We start from the raw sequence: 12,643 nt of genomic DNA on the forward strand, positions 1-12,643 counted from the left end.
CTGGCGCTCAACACTTCGTTTTATCCGCGAATTATATCAATTGAATTAAATGTCTAGCCTTGGCAGCTACGACCTTCGCCGCGCCAAGTGAAGGAAAGGCATTTTGGAAAAGGGGCAGTATTAAATTTTCCATTTGATTGTCAAAAACTAAATCCAAAATTTATTTCTTAGTGTTAGTTCAACATGTCTGTACTCTAGTAAAGCATGACCAAAATTCCAATAATGGTGTTGTAGTTATTCTGGGATTTCGCTGTTTGCATCGACATTATTAATATCCGGATGTGGTTTCAGTGCATTCGGTACTTGAGGTTCATTTTCCCATCACCTAAGACTTTAGCCTTAATCAGATCTTCATTGTTTATATCTTAAAAGGAGAGTCCATCAATTAGAAGCAATTGGTTTTAATCTACTAGATTCTGCTAATTTATTCTTGTGGCTAACTCTGGGGTCTTAAGTAAGAAGAGCCCATGATGTTCTCTCCTCACAATTTGCCCACTTTTATCTACCAAGAAATAAAGGTGCATGAGATCTCTGTTCATGTGGTATGTCCATTTTAATCGCCTTCCTGATTGTGGAACCACTGCTTCTGCCTCTGGTTGTATTAGGCCATCTACCTCCGGAATATGTAATGGTGCTGGTTCACTAATAGGTCGAGAAAGAACAAAAATTGCCGGTTTGTCATCATTTGATGCCGCTTCTTCTAACAGATGTTCATTGCCCTCGTTTTTCCACGCGAAATAATCTTGTTGATTAATCTACATTGCTTGATCTTCTGAGACTTGTAGGTTAGTCCTGCTGTCCTCCACCTTATCGATAAGATCTCTTAGTGTAACTATCTTTATATAAGGATACTTGACAGCGAATTTCTTCCTAAAATAGGATCCTTGTTTGATTTTGTTTTCAAACTGCGCACTTTGATAGTAGACATGCACGAATTTCATATTCATTGTGATATTCCATTTGATGCGCTCCCACGTTATTTCTGTTGAGGCGGTTGGCTACGATTAACTAAAGCTAGCCAAAGCATCCTTAGCAGGAACAGTCGACGTTCCACTGCTTACCGTTTGTCGTAGACATTATTGCTGGCTATCTGTTTCAATAGTGAGATCTAACTGACCATCTCCCAGCTCAGCATCATCACCGTTCCGCATACTGTAGGCCCCAGTGGTGGCTCCAGGGGCACCCCGACGATCCTCGGGAAGCGACCAATGATGATATAGATTAGAGAACTTCTCCATTGTGGGTTTTTTTGTGCTCCTCTTAGTTCCTGTCCTCTTCGTGCTTCACTTGTCTGGTATGGAAAATCCTGCCAGTAGTCATTACACTGCCAACATAGCCTTTAAATTCATGAGAGAAAAGCTCAAGCCCTACCGCGATGCCAACGCCAGAACAAATTATTTTTTTTTTGTTCTCGGGTGAACGCGGTTTTTCGCCATAGATACGGACTAATAAGAGACTGATGAGATGAAGTCGTTATAGGTTAATTTAGTACTATGTTTGAAAGCCTTTGCAATGATGTTGTTGGTACAAAATTAGGAGCAGGGTGTATTTCGGAGTTCGTCAATTACAGCTATTATACTTAAACAGCGACGAGAAGCAAGTACTTCGTATAAACTATATTCTTCTTCGACTTACACATTGATTGTAGAGGAAGCCGAAAATAAGACATGCAGTCCAGAAAAAAAGAATTTTACACAAGATAAAAGATTATAAAAGATTTATCATCCACTTTAAACCAAATAAACTTATTTAATAAAATTCTTACTTTTGATTATGTGGGAAATTATTAAAGACATCATTGGAATATTTTTTGGCACCACCGCTTCTAATACGAGAGTAATGAATTGTGCATGGTATCTTCTGGAAAAATTGGTTGGCAGGAAGTTTCTGTACTCTACATACTGTCATCGCATCCCTGAACTGATAGTAGATGGCGTTTTCATATAATTGTTTGGAGCATAAAATGGCCCAAATAGTCCTATTTTTATGAGATTTCAAAGTTTGTTGACAAAAAGAACTAAATAAAAATGTAAACCTTTAACCGATTCTCTAATGAATTTAGCTTTAGTACAAGAACATAGAAAAACGTCATACAATTTCTTCAGAACATTCTAAAAAAAAAACAAAAGTCTTATCTACCACGAGACGATTATAAAGAGATGATAGACCTTTGTCAGCTAATGTTTGGTAAGTTAGTAGAAAACTTAAATTTTTTAGTGTAAAATAAGACTACACAAAGAATTATAATTGAAAATTTTAAAGGATTAGAACAAAAAGCATTCAATGGCCTTGTAGATTCATCCTTTGTCCCAGCTTTGCAATACCTTTGTCGTGATAACACTGCTTAAATTTCTCTGCATTTTTTTTGCATTTTTTGTTTAGAGTTGGATTTTTTTATTTGATCATTTTGCGCGGGACTGTCCCGGTATACATCATCAGTCACGGAAAAAACAGTTCTGAGTTGAAATGTTGTCATAGGCTTATACTGCCCAGCATGTCGAAGGCATTTTTTGGTTAGAGTTGGATTTTTTTTATTTGATAATTTTGCACGGGACTGTCCCGGTATATATCATCAGTCACGGACGCATTTTTCTAATGCAATCAAGTGATCTGATGCGAGCACTCTGCTCAGGCATATTGGACAAAGCCTGGGCAATGAACATCTGTTAGAAGAAGCGGCATCAAATGATGACAAACCGGCAATTATATTGGTGAGCCAGCACCATTACATATTCCAGAGGTAGATGGCCTAATACAACCAGAGGCAGAAGCAGTGGTTCCACAATCAGGGAGACGATTAAAATAGACATACCACATGAACAGAGATCTCATGCACCTTTATTTCTTGGTAGATAAAAGTGGGCAAATTGTGAGGAGAGAACATCATGGGCTCTTCTTACTCAAAACCCCAGAGTTAGCCACAAGAATAAATTAGCAGAATCTAGTAGATCAAAACCAATTGCTTCTTATTAATGGACTCTCCTTTCAAGATATAAACAATGAAGACCTGATTAAGTCTAAAGTCTTAGGTGATGGGAAAATGAACATCAAGTACCGAATGCACTGAAACCACATCCGGATATTAATAATGTCGATGCAAATAGCGAAATCCCAAAATAACTACAACACCTTAAGTGGAATTTTGGTCATGCTTTACTAGAGTTCAGACATGTTGAACTAACACTAAGAGATAAATTTTGGATTTAGTTTTTGACAATTAAATGGAAAATTTAATACTGCCCCTTTTCCAAAATGTCTTCCTTCACTTGGCGCGGCTAGGATCATAGCTGCCAAGGCTAGACATTTAATTAAATTGATATAATTCGCGGATAAAACAAACTGTTGGGCGTCAGATAATTGTATCCCAATTAGCAAGGAAAATAAATCTGAATTTAAAAGCAGAGGCTACACAAGGAGAGGATAGATTGGGAAGACCCAAAATTAAATCGACAAAAAATAGCAATTCCAGAAATACATCATTTATATAAAGTTTGTACATAAAGACTTCAAACATTAACTCTTGCTCCAAATAATTCAACCTCGGTAACAATATTCCGCTATGGTTCGACGATTATGATAATTGGTAACAATATCTACAACGGGAGAAACCGACCCCTTGACGAAATTCGCAAAACCGTATCTTTCGACGAAGTCCCGACAAAAAGTGACTGGCGTTCGCTCTCCTCGTGGTCAACTATTTCAATTACCGTTCGTGACTCCCGTTTAGGTATCAAGACCCTATGACCGTCAAATAGGTCATGAGTGGACTCTGTGGCATCCCTAGGTATATGTATGTTTCTAAAGCGCCAGAGTGTCGTATAGTGCTTCTGGCAACAAAATCAGGGTCTTCGGGGGTGTGATTAAGTTTTCCTCGCTTCGAATTAGCATTAGGAAATTTTTATAACCTAAACTCCATTGTAATCTTCTTAGTGTATTTCTCAACAATATTTATAGCTAGGTTTCTTTGTTCTTTTTCCAGCACATATCTTAAAATCATCAATGTGAAACACATGAGTGACCTTATGCTTTTTCGATATCCGGATTGGCCGCAGAGCAAACACTTTGGAATGGCGAAGCGCAAAAAATAGTGGCAATAATGTGACGCGAAAAAGGAAAGGGCTCATGGTATCACCCTGAAAGGAACCTCTCTGAATGGTGACGTTGTTAGTTGCCACACGATTTTTTTGACATAACATAATAATATGGGTTTCCAACAGACATAATACTGGCCTGTAATTCTTATTCCGCTAAATTGCCCCTCTTCGGTAGGAGCACTGTGTGTCCTTCCAATAACCATTCAGGAATAGGCTCTTTTGACTTTAGATACGAGGTGAGCGAAGCAGTTCTTTATGTCTTTTAGTACTTTTTTTATCTCCTAGATAGTGATAGGTAAGCAGTCCTCCTCAGGCATTATGAGGGTATTACACAGCTCCTTCGATCTATTTATGTTCTTGGTGTTTTCTTTTAACAGATCCTATTCTGCCAACAATATGCTACATCATAAACACTACAGTTGATGGTTTAGAGGTAAGGAATTTAGTAACAATTTATACAGAGCACGTCATATAGTTCAGCCAAAACTTTGGACTTGAAAGAAACCTGAATGTTTATGTTTCTCCTGGTTCAAAAGCATCGCTCTTCATCTATTGGATACCTGACCGCGGTTGGTCTAATTGTCGCCTTTCTTTCCTTGTTGGCTGCTTGTTCTGGATGCGGTAAGATAGGCACTTCGATTGTATGACTTCTTTTCCGGAATATCTCGGCACAGTTTCGCTGAAATTGATTCAAAAAGTGCGAGAGATTGGGTGTTTCTCGCAGCTTCGAGTGTGGAGTCACATTAACGCGTTGAATCTGTTTTGATTGGATTTCCGAACGCTAGTATATTTGAAATCGTCGTACGACCAATCTTCGGAAGCTCTGCACGTTCAATTGTTTTGAATAGCTCTTAGTACAACTCTGTTTAGTGTTATTAATGTTGTTTCCATAAATACCTAGGGAAAAGAGTTGGTCCATCCCAGAAGAGCCTTGCATCCCAGAATAAGCTGCAAACTCTGAGAGGTCGCCCATATCCCAGTCACCTTTTAAGAAATCTCACCCAGGCACAACTCTCTATGCACAACTTGAGGACATCAAGTCTATCCCTGTAATTTACACTGTTAGTTCAAGGTCTGCAAAAAACCTTCATACGTTATTATCACCATTAGATATGCCTGAAACTTCTGTTACATAATCCATTACTAATCATGCCTTCTGATGTAAAGTTCTGCAAATTCGAATCGTCGCCTTCGTTTCCAAGTCTTTATATATGACTTGATATCTATAACTTTGCCTTTGACTATTTTTCAGTCATTCATCTCTTCAAGTGTTATTTATAAAAGCACCGAAATAGTTTTTTATTAGTGTGGGCTTTATTTTATCGATTACTTTCTGAAAATATAATATTAATGAAATTGTTTCTTTTGGGGTTTCTGTGGTGAATTCACATATTATTATTATCAGTCTACAATATGGTGTTGACGATAAATTAGGATTTTACCACACTACAAAATTTACCGAATCTTTTAAGTAAAATCGCAACGGTACCACTGAATCCGTGAAGATATTATTATTCACCACATCTGGATCATCTTTCTTTTGTTTTTACGTGCTTGGGCTTAATGAACAGTCGCAGCCGTATTTCAAAATTAGCTTCAAGTTACAGTACAAGTTCGATAACTTTCCAACTTCGGGGCTGTAGGGGGGGGGGGAATTCCAGGAATTACGGACTTATCGGATGCCCCCTCTATTAGGACGATATTAGGTGCGCGCATGCGTAAATCATAAGCGCAAATCATAAGCAAAATAGCACACGTAGTGGGAGAACCAAAATGAGTGTGCCTGCCGTACGTGTGATGACGTTTTAAGGGGAGTGTACACTTATCGGACGGCAAGTTATCGGACTTCTACTGTATGAGGTTTTCTTGTAAAAGTAAATGGAATAGAAATATCTCTATCTTAGAAAATCCGAGATAGGGTACGATCTATTGAATACTTGAATACGATTTTTAAACCCTTTCCCGTTACTTTAATCGAATTTGGATCGCATTCTTTTTTAGCTTTTTCCAAATTGTCGTACGCTGGGTAAATGTCAGCATTTCTCTTTTTTGTATGCATATGAATAATGTGAATAATGTCATTCATATTTTTATTTTCATTCGAAGGTCAAATTTAATTCATGCATGACGATACTTCCTTCCTATCAGAAAGACTTAGCGAGCTTTGCGTCTTTTTAAACCTTTAAAAATATCAATTTTGTTTTATTAGAAAACAATACATTTGACCAATATTAAACATAACAAATTTTTTTACAATGGTCTAAAATTAAATAGTACTTACATCTGTAATTAACACAAACTCTCAGAATTAGAAAAACGAACAAACAAAGAAAATGAATATATTTTAATGTAGAAAAGAACACCAAAGAGCCAACATTTTTTATTTGATTATCTAATTTACTTATAAAAATTTTAATTGTTAAATTTTACGAAATATTATCAAGAACTCATTATTTAGAAAATACCTGATGTCGGTCTGGTGATTAAAAAAAATTATTAATAGAAAGAAACTGAAATTTAAACTTTTTGCCATAATAATTGTTTATATCAATGGTTATTATTAACTTTTTCATTATTTTGATGATTAAATATTATTCCTACATTAATTTGAAGCACTTTTAACAAAAAGAAAAAATTTTCTACCGATAATAAGACTTTTTACCAATTTGTTTATAAAGTTTGTTTGTGGCAATTAAGTGCAATAATAAACAAATTATTTTTATTTCTAAGCATTTATTGAAGCAGGAAAAATTTGGTATGTACAAATTGCAGTTTTTTAATACTTTCAGTAGAAAAAATCGGACCAATATTGAAGGTTCTGGATATTTGGAACGGAAAAAGTGCATTTCCCCCCACTGCGCTATGCTCCTTACTAAGCACCTACACTGGTGTTTATATGTGAATAGAAATTCTTTTTGAAAAAGAGGCTGTATGTGGCAAAACTGAGGTTTGGTAAAGCTTTAGACGTGGAATTTACAGCGATTTTGCTTGTGCACGGCAAGTCTTTTTCTAGAAATTTAAAGGTCATTACTGAATTTTAAGCAAAAATATGCGAAAGGGCAGAACTACTTTCAAGTTTTACGAGTGAGTGTAAATCAACAGTTTCTTAATATTATTTGTTTATTATTAATGGGAAAAGTATCAAAATCACCTTAGCTTTAAGATCAATAAAGTGTTCCAGGTCCTTTTCAATAGGGTCATCACTGAATAGAGTAAAACCAGACTGGTGAACATCTCGGCAGCCGATTTCCAGATTAAGAGTGGTTAGAAATTCTTCTATGGTAGTACTTCCGTCGAAACTTACGACCTGGTAAGTACCATTTAAAAAGTGAACAGGTATTGCATGTGGTAAAGAATGGTGAAAGGGATTCTTCAATAAGATAGATAAAACTTCCATCCTAGACGGTTTGACTTCTCTTCCGCCATTTTGTAAAGTTCTCTCTAATGCTCTCTCACAGTAGGCCGCATACTTTCCACATTCAGTTCTAGTGGAAAAAAATCAGTTATGTGAAATTATATCTCGAATAGGCATAATAAGTGTTCTGGATAAATAGTAGGATAAATCGGTAACTGCTTACTATACTCTCTAGTCTGGGGTTAGTTGTTTTAACTCTCAAACTTCGTGTTGAGCTGGCCCATAGTGACACGTACACGTAGCAGCGTTATGTGGCAAACAGAAAACGAGATTAAACAGTATAGACTGCTGACCTTAGAATGGAGAGTTTAGCGTGGCGGTAACCAAATCTGCATAAATCTCTAAAATAAAAATGGTTGAAGAATAATTCGATGAATCAAATTATTGCAGTTGAACCGATTCTGATGAATATTCACATGACACAATTAATTTTTAATCTAGAGTATTTAATAAAACAAAATGTACTATGAAGAAACGTATAGCACCTTATCTTGGCTTACCAACTAATAGTGCGACTAATTATTCATTTTAAACAATTTAGCTTCAATTTCTCTTCGTTACTCATGAATTAATCAATTATCACCTTGAAGCACACATAATACATTCTTTCATACGTTTTCTTTATTATTCCCACAATAAATTATAATGTGAAAGCTAAAGCATTAACAATTTTTTTTACCGAGAAACTATAGTGTCGTTCGAAACAATAGAGTGGTAACTACATATAAGATTTAGCTCCCCAAATCGCATTTCCAGTATATCATAGAAAAAAATAGCAAATCAAGTGACTAATCAGTAATGTAGTTACGGCTTTCTTGGTTTGCATGGCAGTACAGAATGACACAGAATAGTGGTTATGTACAAATTTCAGATATTTTCATGTTATTTTTTAATGAGATCCCTGACAGATGTAGAAAAACAGAGAGTGTTTGACTATAAACACTTATCTTAAGCTAGTTAACACCATTTAATTTCAGCAGATGACGAAGAAATAGATAAAGTGTGACATATTTCTTTCGCACCAAAAAAACTGATGGTACAAGGTACTTATAAACTTGTGACATCTGGAATCTTCTGAAATAAAATTTGGAGTTGTATAATATAAATTAATTATTGAAAATAATGATGATGTAAACGTGGCCCTTATATATTGAAGTCCCGGATTGAAGTCGGGCACGCAGGGTTTCATTTTAGCACGTCAAGACAGTGTCTTTTTCACTTCAGCATACTGTTGCATACTACGAGCATCTAGGACACATACTATCTAGTTTGTCGAGAATGAAATGTGCCGCATATACTAGAACTATACATTCTCGACAATTGTTTGTATTACGCACTCGAGGCCAGCTATAGTTCTCTTTGACTTCGAGAAACGAAACATCTTCATTATCGAATTTTCGGCTACAGCTGCGAAAAATACCCTAGCCATGTAGAATTAAAAGAAGAGAGAATTATAGGGAAATCCGCATAGGGAATTTGCGACAGTTATAACCGGAATATTGAATTAAGACAACCGGCTTCACCATGAGCGATCTTGAAAGTTTAAAGCTTTTCATGTTATTTCATTTTTTATTTATTTTAAAAATAAATTCAACAGTCCAAAGATCAGTTACAAGATTACATATAATTAACTTAGTGGGAAACGCATGGAAAACTAAATGAATTATGAGCTACTAGATTGATCGAGTGTTATTCTAATTATTATAATTGTTATCAAGTGAATTTGATATAAGATTAAATAGTGCGACCTACCTAGATATGGCCATCAAATGACAGACCTCAAATAGGAAAGACTGCAAGGATTGGTTAAACAAATCAAGGGTATCGTCATTGTCTTTGTACAGTTCATTGAAGACCCCACATACTTTAAAGCTTGAAGAGGTTTAACTAGGAAAATAAAATTGTATTTTCTTCTTAGCACTATACTGACATATTGCAACTGGAATCTCGGATAAAAGATAGCTACTGTCGACGTGTCCCTTTAGAATCTAAAATAAAAATAAAATCATTGCAGCTTTCCTCCTAGTTTCTTACAATCATTCATTAAATCTGTGACAAACCAGCTGATAATCATACCTTGGAGGGATAAAATCATCCCTTTTTTGAAGTTGAGAAACTTAAGAAATCTTTTTCGACATTTATGTATCATTTCAAAGGGATACTTAGCTTTAGGGTTCCAAATAATCGATATGTATTTCAACTTTGGCCTAACAAGTTTTTCAACGTTTTTCGCTTCCCGAGGATCGTCTAGACGCCCCTAGAGCCGGACGGTTGTAATCGTGAGTGGCGAAATAGTCAGATCTCATTAATTAAACAGTTGGCCAGCACGAAATTCTGCGAGAAAACGATAAATAGTGGAACATCAAGCGTGCCTGCTGAGGATGTTTTTTCTAGCATTAGCATTTTTCAAAACCAAAGACCTAAACCGAAATACCATTAAAGAGGCTCAAGTGGGATACTATTATGAAAAAAGGGTTAATGCGTCTCTATTAAGATAGTTCAAAGCATGAAACCAAAAACTAGAAGGGATAAAAAGTCAGGAAAAAGAATGCTGCAAAGTATACTCACATACAGCAAGGTTAAGTAGGAGATCTTAATGTTAAGGTAAAGGAAATCAGAAACAATCTACACATCTCAGAAGATCGAACAATGTAGATTAAACGACAGGTTTATTTAGCGTGGAAAAACTTCGTCAATGAACATCAGTTAAAGGAAGTCACATCACACGTTGAAGCCACGGCAATTGATGTACTTGCTCAACATGATGATGATGCAGTACTAGAGCTGGGACTTTCGGGAATCCGGCTACTGCGCAAGGTTCGGCCTACTGTCATACCCACTTGCCGAACATGGTACTGCCACTTTGGCACCCGACTATTCCGGTGGCCGGATTAATCCGGCGGCAGTACTTCTGGCCCGATTTTTACTGCCGCCTGAAAATCCGGCAAATACTACCTGAACACTTTTTTTTGTATCTTAACTCTCAAGCTTTTTTTTTTGTTTAAAGATTTTTTTTTCTTAACCTGATATAAGCATCTGAATCGACTCTCAATGTATTTAGGAGAAAATATTGTAACTCCTATATAATTAAAATTAAAGGAAAATAAGCAAATATCGAAAAATAGGCCGTCTGATGTTTGTAATCAGTCACAACCTTACAACTATTAGGAAAGTAGAACTAGAACTAACCTCCCGGAAACTTGAAGTTCGTGAAAGCTCTATTAAATATCTATCTTTAGTACAAGAGAATAGATTGAAAACTGTTAAATATGCATAATCTAAAACTGTATACTTACTACGAATGTTTGTTTTAGGGATTCCATTATGAGTAATAACTAAATGGAATGTATATTATTTTACAGTAAATCAGTGAAAGAGTTATGAAAGTGAAACACAACGAAAAAAGTACTCAGGTAGAGACCCATAGAACGACAGCGCACATATGCATTTTCATTGCTGAGTCAGGAGTCAAACCGGGCGGATTTTTACCGAAACTTTCCCGATTAATCTGGTCGGTTAGAGGTCCGGTCTATTGTCATACCGGCAGACAAAATTGTAGTCGTTGTACCGTTTGGTTAAACGGCCTAAGCAGTAGGTTTCGGTAGAGCAGTACTATACTGTTCACTCGTGAAACAGGAGGCTCTACTAGCAGTAGGCAGTAGGTATCATACTGCTCGCCCCACCTCTATGCAGTACCACCGCATCCTCCAGAGGCAGATGGCCTGATTAAACTGGAGGCAGAAGCAGAGGTTCAGCAAAAAGAAGGCGATTGAAATGGCAGCATATGAACAAAGATATAAGACACTTTTATTTTTGATAGAAAAAAGTGGGCAAAACGTAAAGAATCTAGTGGACCAAAAACGCTCAATGTATGTATATAGATTGCCTACGAAGGCATTCTTTGCCGCAGAAAAGGAATGAGATCCATCAATGAAAATCAGGTTGAATATGGACGTCAGCAAAGTAAGATGAAAATTGGGCCGATTGACAACGGCAGAGACTTGAGATTCTGACTTCTAGAGTGCGTTTGTCACAAGAAAATTAGTGCAATAAGTCACCAGAATCGAGGCCTTCAGTCTTAAACGGAGGTTCTAGCGTAATCTGCGTGTAAAGCAAAAAAACTAGCAAGACGCCGAAATGCCTCATTTCGAAGACATGACTAACTACTGGTAGGGTGTTTAGGGAAAAATGAACAGATGCAATTTTGAGGCTACGTGGTTCCAACTAGGGAAAGTAACATCAAGCAATAATATTAAAATAGAGCTGACTAACACCATGGATTCAGATGTTTAAGCTGTTTTTAAATAGCGAAGTAAATGGAAAGCTCCACGCTGTGAACCTTAAGAGTGTACAGTCTGCATTGACAATGCGTTTTCAGAAGATCATCGAACAGTTACATCTATCGAACAGCCACATCTGATGCCAGGTTTTATGCTCAAAGGTACTACGAATTTGTTGCCTACAAACCCACAAACTAAAATTCCACTTGAATTTCGACCATGGGCCATGGCCCAACCTCGTAAACATCAAAGAAACTTGCACATGGCATATATTGACTACAAGCAAGTGCTACCTTAATGATTTTCAAAATCGGCTGACGCATGATCGACTTTCTCAGTCGTGCGATGATACTTTCCAGAACAAGAATCAAGTATTTTTATCATGGACAACCAAAGATGACGAGACCAATACGCATTACGACGGGTATCTTTCAGAGAGAGTCGTTCAGTGCATTGTTGTTCTCTTTATTGTTGAATCAATTGAGCAAATCTCAAAATAGCATGTCTCATGGTTTCAGAATACATGAATAACCCTAATCAGCTTCATTTTATGAATGTGGTTACTTCATATATAATATTTACTTTTAAACAAGCGTAAACATTTTTCACACAACCCTGCAGATCAAGAGCATTTTGCTTTTTGAGAACATATCTATTAAATGCTGCAAATTTAGGATCAAATTAAAATAACAGATTGTATTATTATCTTTTAGATATTATTTAGTTTGGCAATTCAATAAAAGTTTATAATGCAGAAATTCATCCACGACTGCGATTTTTCTCTTTTTTTATTATTTCAAGATTTACCTTTCATTTAATTATTTACTAAGTATATTGTCTAGTTATTGAATAAA

General features: G+C 36.3%; 1 protein-coding gene across 7 annotated transcripts in view; it reads right to left on the reverse strand.

Moving 5' to 3' along the window:
• LOC117175209 (uncharacterized protein CG43867) overlaps positions 1-12,643 on the reverse strand; it is a 629,535-nt gene that overhangs the window by 35,516 nt on the left and 581,376 nt on the right. For all 7 annotated transcript variants that reach the window (XM_033364853.1, XM_033364852.1, XM_033364851.1 and 4 more), the window contains one exon: positions 7,246-7,579. In XM_033364853.1, the coding sequence (XP_033220744.1) occupies positions 7,246-7,579 (334 nt within the window). The remainder of the gene's footprint in view (positions 1-7,245; positions 7,580-12,643) is intronic.

This window comes from Belonocnema kinseyi, chromosome 6 (genome assembly GCF_010883055.1).
Source record: "Belonocnema kinseyi isolate 2016_QV_RU_SX_M_011 chromosome 6, B_treatae_v1, whole genome shotgun sequence".
NCBI classification, from domain to species: domain Eukaryota; kingdom Metazoa; phylum Arthropoda; class Insecta; order Hymenoptera; family Cynipidae; genus Belonocnema; species Belonocnema kinseyi.